Source organism: Physcomitrium patens, chromosome 3 (genome assembly GCF_059467195.1).
Source record: "Physcomitrium patens ecotype Gransden chromosome 3, ASM5946719v1, whole genome shotgun sequence".
Classification (NCBI taxonomy): Eukaryota; Viridiplantae; Streptophyta; class Bryopsida; order Funariales; family Funariaceae; genus Physcomitrium; species Physcomitrium patens.
Genome location: NC_143412.1, coordinates 7,448,870 through 7,470,332, shown reverse-complemented (window position 1 = coordinate 7,470,332; position 21,463 = coordinate 7,448,870). Strand labels below are relative to the sequence as shown.

Below are 21,463 nucleotides of genomic sequence, written 5' to 3'. Positions count from 1 at the left end.
AAATATCTCCAAAATAACCTTAAATCCCAACTTCAATAATGTCCACTGTTCCAGAATTATCCCAAAGTCTATTGTTCTGACATTGACCAAGTGGCAGAATACAGATAAGGTGAATGATTAGTCCGGAATACGGGTTGAGGAACTGGACATGACATGTGGGCCGTTAGCCACTGCAGAGTTTGCATAAGCTCCCAGCCTGTCCTATTCTGTACTTTTCTGATTATAAAATGCAGCATTAACAGTTCTTGTAGGCCTCTTGGTATAGTAAAAGACCTGACTAGTCAATTTAGTGATTGAATTTCATGTCTCGCTTTGAACCAAACTACTTCATAGATACATCCACCGATTACGTTCCAGCTGTAGGGATTGGCCATTTGCATTATGGGATTCCTTGGCTTCTGCCTTATTGCAGAGATACGCTATAGAATGTTAGAACGTCGTCAGCAGATAAAACAAGGTAACAAAAATATCAAAAATATCAAAATTCCTGAAGTGATTATTACAAAAAGAAATGACGTGCTACCGATGGCACCACCATCTTGCATACGGAAACGATGAAAAAATGAGGTCATGCTAAATGCCACATTCAATAGAATAGACCGCATCTAGGGACTCATTTCTCTTACCACGATTGCAGATTCATCTTTGATATTGCTAACGTTTATGGTACAAAAGGTCCATACAACTCAGAATTGGGCTCTATCTGATCCAGCTGTTCCGCACACCTCTCAAGGGCTTGAGGACCGTCAATAAATATGTCTGACCAAAACACTAGATCAATCAGCGGTAATTGTAGCCACCTTCTTGTCATTCCGCATGCGCTTTCTATTTTCTCTTTGTTCAGCAGTATATTGCCTCTTTGACAGCAGGTCTTTCATGGCAAGCTCTGCAGCCTCGGTAGCGGACTGTACTTTGGTAACATCAGCTTCACTTCCTTGTAGCGTTCGTAGTAGAGAATCACCTCCAGGGATCTCTGCTGCGTCTAACAACGTACCCTCCCTTGCAACTTGGACGTGGGTGACCGCAGCTAGAGCAATACCCTGTGCCTGAGTCTGTGCAGCAGCTTCAGCCTCAGGTGTCACAAACTCATCACCCTTCACTACGCATTCAGCAGCCCCCGCAACCATCCAGAGGTTATTATTGCAGTCAAATGATAGACTGCTTGGACAATAACCCGGAGTTACCACCTTCTGTATTAGCCAAACACCAAAACATGAATGATGATAACAAATAGCTAACACTGATTACAACCAAACCATTCGTTGTAAAACAACCGTCTGTTGTGGTCCAAAAGCGATAGGAACGCACAACAAAAGACAGAGAGACACACATAGATGACCCTCTTTGAAAGAATGATCAGAGCACTGCACCAATACAAATGTTATGAAGGTAAAGTAAGAGCTAGACAAGCGTAAGAATGGAAGTTGACCGCATGTAGTTTTGTAGAATCTGAATTAAGATCATGGAGAAGCTCACCTTCAGTAGTTTTAATTTCTTCTCAAGCGGATCGCAACTAAAGATGAGAACTCCCTCAAACCTGCGCCCAAGTGTTGTTCAGAAGCCCATTTAATACCTCGAGGAGCTCAATAAAACAAAGAGCAGAAACGATCCAACGTTTCCCAGTACAGCATATCAACATTATGGTTCCGCAAACATTAAGTGCCGGCTCAAGCCATTTTTTAATGGCAGTTGCACAATACGACACTCGAAACTTTAGCAAGGAACTAAGTACACTAACTAGAATGACAATAAGACGAAAATAACGCAGTAATTAAATTTAGAGCAGCAGAACTAACAAAAAGTAGATTCACCTTTCAAGAATTGCAGCAACCGTAGATGGAGGTGAGGAAGCAAGGGCAACTACTGCTCGGCTGTCTTCTTTTAAATCGCTTTCATCTCCCTTTATTCATACGATACCAAGAATTTTCAGTGCATCAACCAACACAACAATCAGATTCAAACATGGGATTCGTAAAATTAGAAATAAATGCTAAAGTTTGGCATCAAACTAGTTACAGAAGACAAATTCCACAAACCTTAGTTGTGTCAAATGTGTCCAGCAACGTTCCACTTTCATAGTGCCACAACCGAACCTGAAACCATCACAATGAACAGCGACATATGAGGTAGTACTAATATGCTTCGCCAAAGTATTTGATTTCAGCAATTTGGCATAGAAGAAAACCAAAGGATTGCACAAACAATGAGAAAAGAGACAGTTGCGAGGATATTGCAACAAGGTCTTAAGCATTGTTAATGTTTAGATACCATAAAGAAACACACACGGACAAACCTACAAGCGAAGTGCTCAAAATGACATGGAACCTCACCGTGCAGTCACCGCCTCCAGATACAAGTAAACCATAGGAACCTACAAATGCGAGACAAGCCACAAAGCTGCTTGGATTGGGTTAAACTTGCAACATACTGTAGACGCATTTCCGCAAAAGCATAAATTTTAAAATCTGCATTCATCTTAGTTATAGTGCAATATTTCTCGAAAGAATATTAGCTGGGCAAAAAACATGTCAACCATTGGACAAAAGCTATTTCATGTTCAGCTCATGTTTCAGTCCTCAACGTGTTAATGAAACCTTCTATAACTGGAGTAGCCAATCTTCCCCATCAAATTAAGTTTCCCATACACTTCCTTGAACCTTGAACAGTGTTTGATAATGAAACGTTTAACAAGGTAAGAAGGTTAAAAGGCCACATACTTAGTATGACCTAGGCAATAGGAGTGTATCTCATGTGCCCCTGCTAGGGGCTCCTCAGGGAATCCGGTCACCTGCAATGGCAAAAGGTAAGACTAATGGCGTCGAACAACTTAATCAAAACAATATTATAAAGGTTCTACACTGTTCCAAGAATAACGAACTACACATAAGCAGAAGTAAATATTACCCGAATTTTGAAATCTCGATCTGATGTCACAATATATTTGCAGTCCGGTGAGCAAATCTGCAGTTTCACCAGTGCTTTTGTGAGAAAACTTAATCAGTTCAAAAGTGTATTAGGAATATACGATTCATTCAAAATCACACCTTAACAAAAAAAACAAATGCCTTCAGATACAGACTGCTCACATTAAGTGGTTTAGAAGTTTATGTGTTAGAGATGTAGCGCTAGAGTGAGAAGAGAGAATACCATGCAAGTTATGATGCTGCAACAATGAGCCAAAAGCTGAACAGGTTCACCAGCTGGGTCCGAAGGAGAAGTGGAGAAAACATAAACAATTCCAAATTTGTCGGCCACCATGAACCACAAACTATCATTGCTAAAAGTGACTGCACTCACTTTCTTGGTCAGACATCTGCCATTGTGAAATACCAACTTCAGTTATGTGTGCTACATCAATGAACATGATCACAGTACTTTTAACGCGTTTCTGCCTGAATTCAAAATCAAAACAAGAACACCGGGTCCCTGAGATCGAGCAACCAGACATTTAATTTAAGACTCGGGACAGGAACCCTAAATCTTAAACGTTCTGAAAGAGTAAGATTTAGGTTCCCTACCCGGAGACTAGATTCCTTGAGAGAGCCAGTCAGTCAACATCCATATTTCAGAAACACAAAGGTTGCAATTGAATTCGCAATATACATTGTCTTGATGCACGTCCAAGTCTTGGCATCCCATAGCTTAACTCGTTTATCATCACCCACGGTAGCAAACAAAGAACCTTCCACATTAAAGGCGATCGATCGAATGGCATCCCCATGCAGTGTTGGATTCGTATTGTCCTTGATATCCACAGCACATCCTGTACTGCACCAGCACCAACTCACATACCGTTTCAAACACCAAGTTGTGATTTAAGTAATGCATTGTTCTATTCTCAGCATACTCCATCTAGGACAGCTCAAAGCAACCCCAACTACTAAGACGGTGTCATACGAAATCGAAAGCACGAACCAAGCGTCCCTACAAGCGAGACCCGCAGTACCTACTCGAGTCAAGTTAATCAGGAATCTAGAATCAAACTCTCTCATTCCACAAACATGTTAATGTACTGCAACACGAGACAGACTGAGAATTCAACTAAATTTGGAAATTTTGGCGGTCAACAATCACAGACCGATGGCATGGCGACTCAAACGCTCGTATTAGAAGCTCTCAAGTCTAGCCAAAACTGAGCCCAATTTCAAAGGTAGAGTTGCACCATTTTCAGTGACAACCACAAGTTGTGAACATGACCCCAGCAGCAATTCAGCGGAGCACAGAGACCAATGCAAGTAATCAAACCTGAAGTCGAAAATGCGGAGGTGGGCTCCCACGGCGACGACAACACAGGCGCCATCGGGACGCACGGCGATCAATGCCGGGGCCATGCTCTTGCTCTTCACGTGTTGTGGGTGCTGGGGAGCATGCTCGCACAACGCCAACGCATGGTCCTCTGCCATGACTGCAGCTGCGATCGATCGGTGGAGCAGCGGCAACAATAACAATTGAAACACAGCGATAGTCGCAACAGTAGCCGCACGAGAAAACACAAATCGTTTTCCTGGAAATGCAAACAAAACCAGCTTCCGTGTTCACGGCGAATCCAGGCCTCACAACCCTAATTGCACATTTAGTATCTCGTATAAAAATACGTGTATGTGAGTGATGAATGTACTATATGTGTGTGTATGTATGTATGTATGTATGGATTGTGATGCTGTGTGAACGCGGATGTATCATTTCGTGTTCAGAGATTTTACATGTTTACTAAAGTTCTGCTTCTTCGTAAAACGACTCTTAATTCTGTTCTATGCCTATTGTACACTTGGTTAAAATCCAATATTACGACGCCAAACTATAATTGGCTGATAATCGAACAGTCAGAACTAAATTGTATGATAGTTTTTGGATTTGAGTGAAACAGTTATAGTTTTGATGATATTGTACGATGATTCTTGCAAAGTGTCACATGCATAATTTATAACTTTTTTGTGAATTTTTTTATAACTTTTTTATGTTTTGTTGATAATTGGTTACTATTCTTGATAATTTAATAGATTATAAAATATTTTTGTTTCACAGATCTACTTTAATTTCCTGTTCTCTAATGTGATGCAGAAAATGGCATCTGCTCAATATGAACACATTTGAGTAAATTAGATTAAAATAAATTGAGCTCCGATGGAAACTATTTTCTAACAATTGTAATAATGCGTTTTTTTTTTTTTTTTTCTTTCCCATGTACGTGTAAATATAAGAATTTAATCAAATTAAATTTAAAACAATATGGTTTACCTTTTAAAATTCTTAATCCAATAGATGCTTTAATTCTGAAACTTCATTGTGAATCTATCCTGGTTGTCAATAAAATACCATATATTAGTTTTGTTGTCTTTGCTGCAAATGTACCAGAATGTGACACACACACACACTCATTTGGTAATTATAAGATTTTTTATTTTTATTTTTATTTTTGAACTTACTTGTTTCTTCTTCTACTCGTTACTGGAATAAATTCTACACCAATACAGCAACAAGGTCATTATAGGGTAAAACTTGGTCTAAAATTATGAGTTTATAATCCGACATTGAAGTTCATGGGACTTCCTCCAGTGCTTATCCACTCGCACCCTCTCCCAACCCATTAAGCAAAGTAAATTAAAAAATTAAACTTTTTTAAAAAAAGGGTGTAAGAGAACAATATGAAAGTATAAGGAAAAGGAAATAGAGGGAAAGAGACTGTTGAGCTGGTTGCTGGCGGGAAAAGTCTGAAGGCGATAACATAGCTCTATTCAATATCTCCGGGCAGAAGGGGGGGGGGTGAAAAGGAAAAAAAAAAGAAAAAAAAAAGAAAAAAAAAAAGAGGGACCGCGGGAACTGTACGATACTTATCCAGCAACGGGGAAAGGCCAGAAAGCCAAAATATCTGGGCACGAAGAAGGAGACACTGCTGTGGAGGGGCACCCACAAAAAGGAATGATTCCTCCAGTTCCAAGTTGGATGAATATTGAGATTAACTGAACATACAGGCGAAAATTATTCATCCATCGCGATTTGTGCAAACGGAACGGGGTGACAGTGAGAAAAGGTTACAATTCAGACCTTGTCCAGGAGGGGGGGGGGATGAGATGCGTTTGCAGACAAATAAATCCCTATCAGCCAGTCAGCCAGTCAGCCAGCTTGGCCCTACCTGATAGGCTGCGGCCACGCAAGGCGCTGAACAGACAATCCCCACAGATCATATCTGGCAGCTGATTTGTCCAACGCCGATAGGCTCAACTCTGATCCCCATTGCCACGTCGGAAACCATTGCCAATTAGGGAATGGGGGAGGGGTGGGGGTGCCATGTTGACCACAAGCATTATGTGGGGTTAGACTCATTGGGTGGTTGAGGCACCTATACCCACTTGAGAGGGATGGGAAACGAAGGCCCTTCATTGCTGATTAGGCTTCTCGTGTGGTCCAAGGTAGCATTCAAGAGAGTGTATTAATACAAAAAAAAAAACAAAAACAAAAAACAAAACAAAAGGGGGCAGAAGAGCTGAAACCCTAGAAGGGAGCCAGCTAGCTAACCACACACAGAGCGAGAGGCATAAGAGAGTGCAGCAATGTGGGTAGCAGCTCTTGCTGACGTGGAATCCACTGACAGGTCAGAACCCATAGAAGCTGCGGTGGCAGGATGCGAAGTGGAGGGATTGGGTGTGGGCTGTTGATGTGGCATGCTCTCATTATCCCATTCCATTTTGCCCCATCTTACGTAATCGTTTGAATACAATCTTTGCTTTCCACGCAGAGTGGACTACACTTATATACATATATATATAAATATATGTATTACCCGCTTTAACACTGACAGTGGAGAACAAAGGAAATAGCCCATGTGGTACTTGGAAGCTATTTCGGAGGGCAATGCAGAAAACCATCAAAGATGATTCGGGCCTCACAAGGGTGATGATCACCATCATCATCATCCATGTTGGATTTTAATAACCTGTCCATGGGCATTACAAGTTTTAAAAAATAATAATAAAAAAATCCTCTGGCAATTTTAGTTTTGTTGCTAAAATTTCTTACAACCACATTCTTCCCATTCATTGATGTGGTCGTATGAGTAAGCAAATTCATGCAATCATTATCAGCGAAGTTAATGGGAGAAAATAGAAAGAAAAGAAGAAGAAATACATGAAGACTGAAAAGTGTGTGTTTAATTGAGAAGGGGGAGGGGGGGGGGTTGAGATGAGAGGTGGCGATCTATTCAATTAGGGTGGTGGGGAAATAGTATGGTCCACTCAAAGGAAATGATAATGTGTGTGTGTTTGCAGACTATTAGTGGCTTACTCAACACACATTCCTCAAGCTGCAGGCGCGGCGGAGACCTCAGCGTGGGGAGGAGGCTGATGCGCCGCGGTGCCCACTGCATGGCGAGGCCCGGCAGCTGTCCTTCGGGATACTGATGAGTAGCGAAGCAACGGCTATCGATTACATGCGGGGCCGTTCACTCGCATGGGGAGTGGGGGTGGGGGATGAGATCTGCTAGCAAAGGAGGCGGCAGCAGCAACAACAGTTAGTCGAGGACGATCGTGGAGGGGCGAACTCCAAGATCATGCTACTAGCATTTGTCATCAGGTAGAATTGGATCATCGTCGGGCCCCGCCCGATGGGCCGTCTAACCTCGTATGTCGGTGTGATCTATACGCTCTGCAGCTAACCAGAAGCAGCAGTGGATGTGTTTTTTTTAAGTAGCTAGATTTTCTGGTGTCTGAGGGGCCGGCTATCACTGACGCCGGTATGTGGGCGGAGTGGGCTGAGTGGTGGTGAACTAGTCATACATCTGGGATCTTAGTAGACTGGGCTGGGAGATGCGGAGGATGCGATCTAGAGGGGTCGCAGTGCATGCTTAGATCGGTGCGCTGTGGCAAGTGTGGTTTCCGTTTTTTTTCTCTCTGTGTTGGTTCTTCAAGGGTCGAGGAATTGGGGGGAGATGGCGGAGAGTGGGAAGGATGGGCGGGGCTCGAGGCGGCCACTGCTGGTAGCCATGAAGGGGCACCCAGGGTGTGGCAAGACGACGGTGTCTCGCGCCATAGCCAAAGCGTTGCATTGCCCCGTGGTGGACAAGGACGACATCCGCGACTGCAGCATGGATCTCGAGTGCCCGTGCGTCATGTCGTGCACATGCGAGAGCAAGACGTTTAACTTCACCTCGCACAAGCTCAACACGCTGTCGTACGTAGTGATGTGGAGGGTGACGGAGACGCAGCTGGAGCTCGGGCTGGATGTTGTGGTGGACTGTCCGCTGGAGCGCCCAGGTCTCTTCGATAAAGCTGTCGCGCTCAGCGAAAAGTTCGGCGCGACGCTCGTGATTGTGGAATGCTACTCGGGGGACAATCAAATATGGAAGGAGCGACTGGAGAGCAGGGCGGAGCTGGGCATGTCTGATACTCAGATCGTGTTCACAACTCGGCCTAGCTTAGGGTAACACGACTTCTCTGATCAATTTTCTTCTCAAAATAGTTAATTGCATAGAGTCTGGAATGTCTGCTCTTCTCCAGTTTGCACGGAGTTTACTTGTCATGGATGATGCAGTGAAAGGTCATCTGATTGTGTGGTTGGGTTCAGATCACAGGTGATTTGTCCTCTATCAGAAATCGGTCGGGCAATTGCGTTGTGAATGTGCACTAAAAAAAAGTTGAACTCTTCTGTGGGGCGAAGCTTTGAACTTGATTGCGTAATTGTTTAGCAGGGACGAGCATGACTTTTATCATCTGGAATCGAACGATACTCCTCGTAGTCGTGTTCTCACCATGGATTCTTCCGATCTTCCTCAGTTAGCTGCGCGAAAGCTTGGCGCCGAAACCGAGACTCGGAAGGTGAGTGCCGGTTCCCGTATCCTTAAAAGTTCGTGCTCACAGTTATCCTCATCTGAATCACCGCAACGATTCACCCTTCAGTCCATTGAGGAGCAGTTATCAAAATATTCAGTGGGGCAGACATCACTGGTTTAGCATATCTCGAGAAATGTCCCTCCATCATCCCCCCTAAACTCAGCACCAATTTCGGCTCAAACTCAAAACTGGGATTGAATTGGTAATCTTACGTCGGAGAGCTTTGTCTTCTGTTCAGACGGTACTGGACGTAGGATTCGGGGGCCCAACGGCGCCTCCCTCGAAACGGTGGCACAAGCCGGCACGGTGGTCGGATATTGAGAAAATCCTTGAAAAGTATGCAGGCTGCTTCAAGTATGACACAGGCTCAACTAAGAAGATCATGGTGGACACTACAGCGGTTCCCAGCCAAGAGGCTGTGGATGCAGTGCTCCGGTGGCTTGAAGCGCTAGACTCCACCACTGAGCTGGTAACCTATTACCCTTGAAAAAACAATTGCTCCATCAACTAGTAAGAGCGACCCCATCTAGTTTGTACAGTGCTACCAGCAGTTGTTTAAAACTACTATATCGCAGATTCTTTTTTTCCTTTTTCTTCCTTTTTGGGTGTTTTTCGATGATTCCGGCAACCTCGACGCGTTCAATTCCAACGGAAGGGACAGCTCTGCTGCAACCAAAGCTTGCGTGGGCGAAATGGTCTCCAAGGTTTCCCTAATACAGATGAACTCTGCTTTAGATACTTATTCTGCGCTTTTGCAATCCTCTGAAGCGTTTGGATTGTGTGACTAGCAAGCAAATAAGATGAGCGTCGTATCTTCCTTGCCTTATTGATGCCCACGGTGTCATTGAATCATCTGTTTGGTCTCATAGGAATGATCCATAGCAATGATGATGATGATGATGATAAAAGTAAAAATAATAATCATAACAATAATGGGTGCAATAGAAAGTTGAAAAATTGAGAGAAGGTGAGAATTTTTTGGAGATGGTAGTGGATGACTGATGAAGAGATTGTTGGACACAAGATTTGTCTGTTACCTCTTGGAACCGATGATTGTCGCCCATAACTTAAAAAAAAATCGACATCGATGATATCAATGTGTAGGCTGCAATATAATTTATTTAGTTATTTTGGATTAAAATTATAGTACAAGATACAAGTTTAATAAAATTTATATATTTTAAATGTTTTTTTATACTCATCAAAAATATTTTGGTATGATGTATTTTATTTCCTTAATTTATAATTCTAATACATGTTCTACAACATAATGCTTGAAATTGATCAATATGATAATGTAAGTGGTTTGTATTTTCTATATTTTATTCAAAATTTAAACATTTAATGTATATTATTAATTTTAAATATTCTAATCATAGCGAAAGTTAATACTTAATCATACCTCCAATTATATTATTTAATACAAAGATGTTTGGTAGCTCCTTAACATTTTTTGGACAACTCACTAGCAAGCAACCAACTGTTGTGAGCCTTAAAAATATTGGATAAAAAGATAAATAGTAAACATTTTGGGGTATATATATATATATATATATCTATATATGTGTGGTAGAACAATCAAATAAAATAAAGTTTTAGAGATTTATAAAGATGTCATAGTCAAAGAAGTCATTTATATTTTTTGTTCATCCAAATACTAGATACCGGTTAAACACCTAGTTTACTATGACCTTAGAAGAGAATGTGAGAGGCCACAACTTTTAAATCCTTTGATTGGTTGAAATCAAGAAATATCGCTTAGTTGGCTCTATATTTTGAAAAATCTATCCAAAAGTCCTAAGAAAAAAGATGATAATAAATGCATGTCTAGTCTATATTACAAATAGTGCTATCCCTTGGAATTTGTGCTTAATCCACTTCAAGAGGTGATTTTTACAAAAATTCAAAAAGAGATGTTCAATATTGCTTAAAATGACCATAAAAATAAATAAAAAATAAAAAATGCTTGTCATACTTGTTAAAACAAGACACGATGTATTTAGATTTATAATAAAGGAATGATTTGGTTCAATTCATGGCCTCCTCTCATTTTACACTATCTCCAAAAACCAAAGTTTTCAAAGAAAAAAAATTCATTACCAAGTGGGAACCTTTGTAAAACTTCTACACCATGACTTTGAAAATGGACTTCTAGATATAAAGACCTCCTCACTGAAAACAAACAATTCCATGAGCTCCAGACAATCCTGCAAGTGAGGCAGCCACTGCAAAAGTTCCCAGAACTTGGATGTAACCTCACTGCTATACTTTCTAGCAGGGAAATTAGACACAATGGCACTGACATTATTTTCTCCTTTAAAAAGCAAACCCACAAATGTTAGTTCCAAGTTTCAAATTCCTCCTGATTAATCGTCGCAATGTCGACAATGGCACTCACCTTGCGCACCCTAGTGTCACACCTTCTACACAAGTATTTTCATGCGCACATCCCGTTTTCTGAGCTCGCAAGGTCCAGCAAATTTGTCAACAAAAAAGTGAGAGTGAGGTAGCAAAAAGGAACATACCTAACGTGCAAAGAAGAGCAACGCTGGTTCTTGAGTGGGAGCAAGGAAACAAGGATCCGGCGATGCTATGAGCAGAGGGGCCAAAAAATGAGACTGACTAGGACCGTGAGTAAAAATGGATATTGAGAAGCCTGTGGGTGGAGCGCAACTTTGGAGCTGAAAAATTAAGGTGGAAAGAGGTCGCACGGGAATCACGAAATCATGGGATTGCAGCACTTGATGACTGGCTGCAAGCGGACCCACGCTTTACTGGGCCTGAGTATTAGGCTGCGAACCGATAGCCTGGAATGCAAGGAATCGATACCATTGCAGTGACAATTGAAAGAGGGCGAGACTTGGAATTGCATGCGGCTGGTTTATTGGTGGTCGTTAATTCAAGGCATTCAAAAGGCTCACTTCACTCTCCAATCAAATTACGGCAATCAGTGGAACCTAATAAACATGAAAAGTAGTGTTGTGTGTGTGTGTGAGAGAGATGTGAATCGGTGTCAGCGACCAAATGCCCGGTTCATCTCAACCACCCAATCGAATTTGGGAATGGAAAGTCAACGTTCAAGGACGACATGATTAGCAGCATTCCCGTTCAAAACGAGTTAGTACAAAAATGACCAAATTAGAAAATAATTAATGTGGGCAATACAAAGAGAATAAAACAACTAATTAAATAGCACTTCGAACATCCTCAAAACTAAGAACTCAGCAGGAGCTTGAACAAAGCTAGGAAGATTCATTCAACTACTCAAGAAAAAAGAAAAAAATCAAATCAAATCAAATCAAATCAAGTTACGCAATACTCAATCGAACTGTTAGCTTGACAGTGGTTGGGGAAGGCAAGGTGCAAAACTTGCTAATTGTCACTTAGGTGGTCAACAATATGTACAAGGACGATAGTACGGGACTCACGACCCAAGCACTTTCTCTAGAATGTCAGCCTAGGAGAACCTCACCAACTATATGCATCCATGTGCTCTACACCACTATCTGGATCATGCTGCAACTACTACTACGGAAGTCGTTGATATATTTCAAGCCAGGTGATCCTCTGCCATTTCTTAAGATTAACATAAGCGCAAATTCTATGCACTACGAGAAGAGGTAACACTACAAGTGGCAGGGCAGATGTTCCGCTGGGGATGCCATGAAACCATATTCTAGCTGGCACAGTACACCCTCACCTGCATCCATCGCTACTTATCTATTGACAAAAGTGTTTGGGGCCACGACGTCTTCTTAAGGAACCATCTTACAGCCAAGAAAAGAGTAAATGCTCTTTACATCACCTTCATTGTGTGACGACTTGACGGAATGGCACCTCAGACAGAGAGAACTCAAAGGCTTATCATCTGTCACTGAAAGAGGCTCCATCTTTGCCAAAAAGCAGAGCTTCGAAACTTAAACGGTTTTGCAGTTCACTCACCAAAACATGACGGCAGCATCGCTAAGGAAAACTACTTCTGGAATTGTAGGTGCACTACAATAGAAACGCCCTCAATTTCAGCTATAGGAAGTTATTGACAGTGGCTGTTACAGAATTCGTTCGCAGCAAGTCCTGCAGTTCACAACCGGAAACAAGAGCCGCTCAGATGCAACACTTCTCTTAAAATAAATAAATAAAAATAGAGCTCAAGACTAAACAGCTTAACATAGATTTGGGAAAAATTGAAACATACATAGGACATACCTGTGCAATAAGCTCATCGGGGACGTGCGGAAGAACCTCACGCACCATGCCAACCATTGCAGAAATTCTAGGATCCGCTACAGTGCCCAATCCAGTTGAGACATTGTTGCGCAAAAGCAACGCATCAACAGCTTCATCTCTACTGCGCCTGCTAGACTGTACGCTACTTTCCCCCCCGAATGGCCACCAATTCCAGTTGCTTTCCTCAACAAGGCCATGGCCATGACTATGTCCTAATCCTGGCCCTGATCCCGACCCGGATAACTGTCTCATCATCAAGTGCAAGCGACCAAGACCACCCCCTGTATTCTGGGCATCTGTTGACCTATTCGCTTCGTCGATACCTCCTACTACTCCAACTGGGCCAACCTCTTCCGCTGTACCCCTGGAACCATATTGATATCACCAATCAAAATCATGCACATAAAATACAAGCACCATCAATCGCAGTAACCAGCTAAGACGGACATCAGCAAACTCAGAGGAATAAAATTAGAGGCAAAATAAACAAACTAGAACCAGCAATCCTTCACAAATCAAATTTCACTAACATTCTTAAATAGACGTCATGTGACAGCGTCAAAGGCTATTAGGAACGAACAAAAAGGCAGCCACTTACGTCCACGTGCTGGTCACTGGGGCATTCCAGTGAGGTGTAAGTGGAGGAACCAAATTAGCAAGAGGTGGCGATGCCAATGGGGCCAAGTCTTGTCGTTGTGGTACCTGCGCCTGAGTTTCATTTGTGCCAGGGGATGTAGTGGCCGCATCTACTAGACGCTGCAAATTTTGTGTTGCAGTTCGTGACCCACCCATAAAGAGTGGTCTACGACAGGTTGGACAAGAATACGTTTCTGCTAGTCCTTGATCTAGCCTGCATTATCCGATGTGTTCTCAAGATGAAATGACTTATTCAAGCACAACAGGCAGATCTTCGATGAGAAAGAGCATAGTACCTATTTTATGGTTTCCAAAACACGAAAAATATATGACCAGAACCATACCGAGGAGGTGGTATGCCCAAAATCGTAATACATGATCTTCACACTAGGCAATATCCATGCTTCTGAGCGAGAGATTCATGAAATGACATCTAATATATCAAGTGCAGTACTAACCAGACATACTGAATCTACCACATGCTTCTCAAACTCAATTAGCTTATCTGTAAACAGCAACATACCAAGATCTCAAGCACGGAAGATGAAAGAGATGAGCACAGGGGAGACGTTTTGCCCTAGCCATAGGTTCCTGCCAATCCCAATAAAGCCAAATCTTGTTATTGAAACCAATTCAATCATATAGTGCGACATGAATCACATTAGCTTTCAAGCGCATAAGGGCTTTTACAATTTGTAGATCAATGAAACGTGCGTATCGAACCTTGCAAATTGCACAATCATCTTCATACGCCAAAAGCTGCTCCTGTGTAGCATCAGGAAGCGCTCCCTGCAGGGTGGTCATGGCTGTACGGAGACGCATGAAACCTTTTATCCTCTTTGAGATAGCGCTCAGTAATGCCTGCCAGTTGCAAGTTTCTATGAATAAGATACTCACATTTTCAAGGTACAACAATGGTGTTTTAAAGTAGCTCAACCAAAATATTATGCTCTATTCAGCAAACACCAGGCTGTTAAAAATGTCTAATGACCCAATATTACAACATACAATAAATCCCACAATGTTAAAGAAGCTGAATGACATCTAAAAAACATCTGACATGCATGGCCCAAAGTGCTGCTTCGATTGCCGCATTTCGATATAATGGTATGACGGTTTACCCGCAAGTTAAGGAATAGGATGGCATCAACCACTTGAAAAGCAAGACCGCGTAGCCACCAGATGTGAACACAATGGCCCAGTGCCAGCAACAGGCTCACAATATCCATAACAAAACTGCAATTTCGTACAACAGTTCCACGCCATTCCCAAGCTGCACCTGGGCAAGCCATACACATATCCAAGTAAGCTCATTGAAAACGTTTCCCCACAGCAGCTACGTCATAAAATCATCAGTGTCTTGTTGGAAAATAAAGCAGACAAATCAACTCAAATATGTGCCTACAAAAATTCCCTTTTTCACAAAATAAAATTACAGAAACTGGTGAAGAAGTAGCATTAGCCCAGAGATCGTTGATGTTGCAAGATAGAACACCCAGATTTTAAACATGAGAAAAATAAAACTCACCTGCAGCAGACCTCTCAGAAGGCTGCAAATTCACATCGTGCGCAGATACATCAAGACTTTGCCGTTGCCAAGTGTCCATTAGCTGCATACCGTGTACTATTACTGCCTGCCAGAGAAAAATCGAGAGTATAAGACTTCACAATCGCATAACCCCAAAACCTAAACAAAGTCTCAATTTCACAAATGCAAAAGGATGCATAAAAAAGCACGCACTTGGACCAAAAATGGTGACAATTTTACCTGGAGAGTATCAGATGCTATACTGAGAGGCTCGAACAACAGTAACAAGAAGGTGCTAGTCCCTATATCTTTGAACAATAATAAACACAGATGCATCCTGCAACCCAAATGAAACATGCGCTGATTACGAAACTGTTGATATCTGAGAAGATCCTAAGGATTCATGCAACCACTGAAAACGCAAACAGCTTTTCACGACTAAAGTATTACCCCGTCTGCGATACGTGTCGCAGTTGCCTACAGTCCAGAACTACTCCACATGAATATATCTCACAAACTAATCTTTCAGCAATATTCGCGAGCATTAAAGAAAAATTAACGTACCAGAGTAAGTCGAAGAGAAGAACAAACAAAAGTACTGCATAAATTCTTAGATGAGAGAAAACTGTTGCAGATGGAGATGCATTCAAACGCTCCAGACGATCCCTCGCCAAACCTAAGAACATCTGTGTAAAACGTCATTTCTTATTTTAGATCCAAAAAAAAATATAGAACTTGCACATGTAGCTCAAAATGTGACAGAACACTACAGACCTTAAAAATACAAGCAACATAAAGTAAAAGAAGGACCAGTGCAATGTAAAGAGAAAACATCGTTAGCTGTTGTTGTGCCCAAAACGAAGCAAATACTCCGTACTAGGAAGCCAAAATTTGCAAAATCACCTCTCCACAACCTACCTTCAGGAACCCCAAGACTGAAAACCATGCGAGCCAAACCGCAATTTGCATCATTTCTGGTCTTACTACCCAAGTTAAGAATAGCCCCTGTCGTCAATACAACGCTATCAGATGAGAATGAAATACCGCACCCACTGCTAAAACAATCAACCATCGCAAACTGCTAGCATTACATCAATCGTTTAACCGAGTATCTATCTCGAGTTAATGCTGTAACCAGATATACCGAGCATTGATCGCACGATTTTACAAAGTAAGGATTATCACCTTGAACAATACATAATTGATGAGTCGCTCTACCACCTTTTGTGTCTCCACTAGTGATAACTGTCCAAAGAAGATAGTCTGCAAGTGTACGCCACCTCAGATCCATTGACGATTCTTACGCTTTAAATAATCAATGGAATAGACACTAGCATCGCTTCCACACTCCATTTCCTAAGAGCTTAAGGCAATAAGCTGCACTCATTTTATTGATTACAATCCATGCAACAACTTAACATATCAATTTCTCATTTTGATTAAAACAACTTCATGAGAGCTGTTAATAGCAGAAAAGAAACTTTAAAGGCAAATGAACTGGATGAGGACCTTCATCGAAAGTGTAATCAGAAGGAAACAGTTGACCATGAGATTCGCAAGTAAGGCCACCACGACGGATGATTGAAGTAAAGCTTGAAGAGTGCGATCTGCTTCAATAGGATCCAGGCCTTGCAAGTCCTTGTCGAAAGTGCTCCGCAGAGCTGAATTAAGTTTCCAAGCGATCCCGCTTAGACTTAAAGCGGTATATAGTGCAACTACTGGCCCATAACCTACCCCCATCGTGCTCAACTATGATACCAAGCACCCGTGGATGGAAAACCCAAGTTCCTTCAATTTCCCAGAGTCTTGAACAGAAACGAAGAATGGCCCGCGTAACGACAACAAGAAAAGAAACAGAGTATGACGTATAAACACAGCTTTCAACAAAACAAAAATTGAAAATGATCCCTGGATTGGATATAACAGGGTGCAACATCCAAAACTATTAAACCTACAATGCCCAGTGAAACAACTGACAATGACTATGATATTGTAGAGACGATGGCCCAACAACTTAGAAATCACTGCGTGGCACAAGTTTACCGAACATTAAACTAAGGTAAGCTCGGGGAATTTACAGGGAAAAAGGTAACCGAGACTGGGACTAAAAATTTGAAAAGATCCTATCGCGCATCGTGGGAAGGGTGTGGGTGATATCCAGCGTATCGATAATACACCCGACCCGGTAAAGGTGGAGTCAGCCTGAGAGGCCGATGCTGGGGAATTGTACGCACGCCGGCACTGCGACCTTTCAACTCGCTTCCAAAGGCCCGGCATAAAATCACAGAAACATGAGGTACGTCGCGAACTGCACAGGCTCCACATCACAAATGCAGAACAAAATGAATTCACGGGACCAGCACAAAATGAAAAACCAATCACATGTCAAACTAGTACTGTCCATCCTTCAAAAAGTAGTTATCTGATTGATAGCTCTCATTGCAAAGGAAGCCTCGGTATGTTGAAAGAATGATAAAACTTTCGACGGAAGGTCTTTCGATCCCCATGAAACATTGATTAACAATGATCAGCACAAAAGAGACTCATTCTGAGACGTAAATAGACGATCACTTGCACACAGCTTCCGTGGTGTAAATTAGTAGCTGCCCTGCGGCGAATGAGTGCGGAGAATTCCTCTCATGATCTCTTTCTAATCGGTGCAAGAAAGCAACAAACCAAACTAATTTTACTTCGTGTCCACACTGTAATTCAAATTCAAATTATAATCTGCAGAGTTACTCGCACACGAACAGAACTACCAGGCTTCAAAATTCGATTTCATTCAAAAAATCCGCCGCAAGAACCTTGGTTTCCAAGTCACTCTATCAGTCTGAGGCGCACGATCGCACAAGATCTCTAGTAAAACCCACCACAAAAGAGCGTTTTGAAAATCTCTCACTCCGAATCATATCCGCCAAAACCAGACGGAATCCAACAAAATTGTCTAGTGAGAATGAAGGCGGTATACGAGTAAGCCCAGACGACAGGAAGACAAATCAGCCACCAGGCGAAAAAAAGTCGGTGAATTGTAATAGCCATACCCGCGAGAGGATCGACGTGAAGCAGATGCAAATTAAGATGTGAACGACAGACGCCGTGGCAAGCCATCCAGTATCTCCAGTGAGGGCAGCCTACCTGTGAACAGAAAACCCTAACACGAGTAAGCGAAAAAGAAAAAGTAAACAACAACAACAACAACAACAACAACAACAACAGGCATCCAAAACGCAACCAGGGAACAACAATGCGCGACCAAAATCCTGAGAATCAAAATGATCCAGATTTCGAATTGGATCAGCTACAATGAGAGTGCAGAAAAAAGACAGACAGACGCAACACAAACTCGCAAGAGCAACGGAAGAATTTCTCCAAAGACAGCGATCTGCGGGCAGCGAGGAGAGCAGGAATCACCACCTGGGCCATGAAGGGAGCAGACGCCTGAGGGGCAAGGAATGAGAACCAATGTCCGGCGTTGACATGGTTACAGTACAACAACAAGCGGAATCTAAGATCGGGGGGGGGGGGGGGGGGGGATAATAACTAACGCGAGAAGGAGAACAGAGAGGTAGGGAAGCAGCAACAGCAACAGCAGGGAGAGGCTGGGCGAAACCCTAAGTGAGTGTTGACGAGAGTGAGGATACAGTTGGACCACGCCACTTTCCTCTCTAGTTTCACTGTCGATCCCTTCGGCCTTTGACCACGGCCATCACCGCCCAGATTACAAGAATCATAAGTTCAGCAAAAATACGCAACCCAAGCCAATCATATATAAATATAAATATATATGATATCTCGGCCCCGAAGCACATCACTCTCGGCGTTGTCATGACTGAGCTCCATAGCCCCCGAGGATATCATCCGCATACTCATCTCATGTTCATCCGGTGGTCATTCATCTCTTTGGATGGATGTGTGGGTGGTGGATGGATGGTGACCAATGCTTTCTTTGTGAGGGGACCCCATCTGCGCAGAGCATGGCTCCACCTACTACGATACTACTCTCTATCTCTACCTGTTCCTATTAATACTATCTATTGGTTCTCTAGGGAGGAAGGCTCATTGGACATTTTCTTTTGTAGAATCCCATGTGCATTCATGCATTATGGGAAAATGAATGGAAAGTCATGCCTTTCCAACAATGTCATGTGAATTCATTTTTTTTTAAAAAAAATTAAGAAAGATGTTATTTTTAAATTTATATTTTATGGAAGATATGAAAATATCTATGGAATGGTAAGATTTTTTAAAATTTTATAATACATAGTGTGTGTGTAGTTGTAATGTTCTAATTTTTGTTTGTGATACATTTTTATTTCAACATCGGATGTAGAAAGGAATAAAATTTCTTTAAATAATTGTTTTTTAGAACACCAAACTTGAATGATTTTATTAATTTTTCTTTATAAATGATTTTTGTTCTAATGTACAACTCCTCTCCCCTTTTTAAAAAAATTATCTGAAAAATTTGTGGCATGTGAAAGTGAAAAGATTTTTTTAGAAAATATTACAAAGTTCATTTGTGCAAAAATAAAAAATAAAAAATTCAATATTAGTTAGCTTTTGAATAATATTGAAATGCGATTTTTTGTAAAAATAATGCATCTGAAGTAAAAATTGATATATTACAAACTCTTCTTACTTATAAATATATTTTTTTTAAAATTATAAACATATGTTCAAAGCTTAATTACGTTGATTGTAAAATAACTTAGTATAAAAAATACATTAAAAGTAATATCAATTAACATTTTCTTACAAGGATTAATCTTAACCTTTGTTTCTTATACATATATATGACTTACACACACACACACACACACACACATATATATATATATATATATATATATATAGATATGTGCATAAACATAATAAGTTACTAAATATTTAAAATTTAAAATTTTATTAAAATATACAGGATTTTTTTTTAGTATTTAATATAATTTATGTTAAAATAATTTCTATCCCAAAATCAGAATTTATTATCTTTTTGACATCTATGTATTTAATTTGAGTTTCAAAATGTTATTATTTAACTTAAATTAAATTTTATAAGCTTTTACCCCTTAGAATAATATGCATAGATGTACAATTATAGTCAACAATAAGTTTATTTATTTTTATTAAATCTTCTTAATGATAGAGCTTCCAAGCTTATTTGTGCCTTAAGATAGACACATGTCAAGTTTGTGACAGTTTTATTTATTATCCTTTTTCAAATATTTTTGTATGAACATCTATAATTTATTTAATGTATATGATTTTGAGTATTTGAATATTTTTAAAATTTTATTCAAACAAAATAGAATTTAATATTTAATATATTATCATATATATATATATATATATATATATATATATATATAATTGATATAAAATAAAATAATAATTACTAATTTTGAGATAGATTTTAAGATTTATTATATAATTTTCTTAAATAAATATAATAAATTATTTATAATATAAATTATAAAGAGTATTTTTATAATCTTTTACTTTTATAAAAAAAAATTATTTATTGATATCTTATAACTATTAAATTGAAAAAAAATTAAAATTAAAAAATTAAAAATTGCAGCACATATATATAAAAAATAAAAAATGATAGATAGAATAAAACAAGCTCAATCATTTTTTCCATTATAAAAATTCAAGATCTTTATTAAAAAAAATATAAATTAAAGCTCATAGCCTATTTGATGTTTAATAGTGAAGAAAACTAGTGGATAATAAGAAAGTGTTCCATCAAGACCACAAGGTCAATATAGAAATGTGATGGCACTATTGAGAGGATTAGGCAACAAAGGCAATGGTGGGATGAGGCAATAGCAACAAGGAACATGCTCCAAAAATGTAAAAAGTCTTTAGAAACTTTGTGTAGTAGCTTCAACTTTAATCTTACAAAGGTCTAGTAACTCTAGAAATTAGTGTGTGAAATTTTTGTTTTCATTTGAACAATAATCAGTCTAAGATGTTCTAATTTTTTCAATATTGGAAGTTTGGACTAAAAATTAATTATGAGTGTTAGTGGTAAAATACTACATACATCTAAATTATTATTATTATTATTATTATTTAGGATTTATTTAGAATTTCTAGAGTTACTTATAGATCCTTTCTATAAGTATTTTTTAAGCCTCATTTAAACCTTATTTTTTATCCATCTTCAATTATCTTTTTTTATTTCTCATACCTTTTCTATTTTGGATACATTCATTGTAATGTGGCAATAGAATATTAATATTGG

At 40.2% G+C, this 21,463-nt stretch overlaps 3 protein-coding genes across 5 annotated transcripts; 1 reads left to right on the top strand and 2 right to left on the bottom strand.

Annotated features, from left to right (window-relative positions):
- Nucleotides 1–458: 458 nt before the first annotated feature.
- LOC112279305 (uncharacterized) lies at nt 459–4,541 on the bottom strand. 2 transcript variants are annotated; one of them, XM_024513615.3, is made up of 10 exons: nt 4,246–4,541; nt 3,604–3,768; nt 3,148–3,313; nt 2,905–2,961; nt 2,718–2,788; nt 2,331–2,397; nt 2,037–2,093; nt 1,812–1,900; nt 1,477–1,537; nt 459–1,190 (listed from the first exon to the last, which is right to left on the bottom strand). In XM_024513615.3, the coding sequence occupies exons 1-10, from the start codon at nt 4,401–4,403 to the stop codon at nt 777–779; spliced, it is 1,305 nt and encodes a 434-aa protein (XP_024369383.1). In that variant the 5' UTR covers nt 4,404–4,541; the 3' UTR covers nt 459–776. The 2 variants fall into 2 exon arrangements, with proteins under 2 accessions (XP_024369383.1, XP_024369384.1); XM_024513616.3 differs by having other exon boundaries at nt 3,604–3,763; nt 4,246–4,535.
- Nucleotides 4,542–7,308: 2,767 nt separating this feature from the next.
- On the top strand, nt 7,309–9,651 carry LOC112280452 (uncharacterized). 2 transcript variants are annotated; one of them, XM_024515969.3, is made up of 3 exons: nt 7,309–8,415; nt 8,684–8,810; nt 9,064–9,651. In XM_024515969.3, exons 1-3 carry the CDS (start codon nt 7,925–7,927, stop codon nt 9,310–9,312), a joined length of 867 nt encoding a protein of 288 aa, XP_024371737.1. In that variant the 5' UTR covers nt 7,309–7,924; the 3' UTR covers nt 9,313–9,651. The 2 variants fall into 2 exon arrangements, with proteins under 2 accessions (XP_024371737.1, XP_024371736.1); XM_024515968.3 differs by having other exon boundaries at nt 8,681–8,810.
- A 2,520-nt stretch (nt 9,652–12,171) lies between these two features.
- Nucleotides 12,172–18,980, bottom strand: LOC112280279 (E3 ubiquitin protein ligase RIN2). The gene is made up of 14 exons (XM_090248650.1): nt 18,631–18,980; nt 18,258–18,351; nt 16,726–17,524; nt 16,402–16,479; nt 16,135–16,221; nt 15,781–15,902; nt 15,457–15,553; nt 15,217–15,322; nt 14,810–14,967; nt 14,412–14,549; nt 14,212–14,279; nt 13,651–13,902; nt 13,032–13,416; nt 12,172–12,899 (listed from the first exon to the last, which is right to left on the bottom strand). The coding sequence occupies exons 3-14, from the start codon at nt 16,954–16,956 to the stop codon at nt 12,849–12,851; spliced, it is 1,773 nt and encodes a 590-aa protein (XP_090104776.1). The 5' UTR covers nt 16,957–17,524; nt 18,258–18,351; nt 18,631–18,980; the 3' UTR covers nt 12,172–12,848.
- Between the last annotated feature and the right edge of the window lie 2,483 nt (nt 18,981–21,463).

Coding starts and splice junctions, on each gene's coding strand:
- LOC112280279 (XM_090248650.1), bottom strand. CDS start 16,956: ATGGGGGTAGGTTATGGGCCAGTAGTTGCACTATATACCGCTTTAAGT. Junction 15,323..15,456: donor TAGCATCTGATACTCTCCAG/GTAAAATTGTCA, acceptor TTTCTCTGGCAG/GCAGTAATAGTACACGGTAT. Junction 12,900..13,031: donor CCGATGAGCTTATTGCACAG/GTATGTCCTATG, acceptor TGTGAACTGCAG/GACTTGCTGCGAACGAATTC.
- LOC112279305 (XM_024513615.3), bottom strand. CDS start 4,403: ATGGCAGAGGACCATGCGTTGGCGTTGTGCGAGCATGCTCCCCAGCAC. Junction 3,769..4,245: donor CTCCGCATTTTCGACTTCAG/GTTTGATTACTT, acceptor GTGCTGGTGCAG/TACAGGATGTGCTGTGGATA. Junction 1,191..1,476: donor AGAAATTAAAACTACTGAAG/GTGAGCTTCTCC, acceptor TGGCTAATACAG/AAGGTGGTAACTCCGGGTTA.
- LOC112280452 (XM_024515968.3), top strand. CDS start 7,925: ATGGCGGAGAGTGGGAAGGATGGGCGGGGCTCGAGGCGGCCACTGCTG. Junction 8,416..8,680: donor ACAACTCGGCCTAGCTTAGG/GTAACACGACTT, acceptor GTAATTGTTTAG/CAGGGACGAGCATGACTTTT. Junction 8,811..9,063: donor CCGAAACCGAGACTCGGAAG/GTGAGTGCCGGT, acceptor TCTTCTGTTCAG/ACGGTACTGGACGTAGGATT.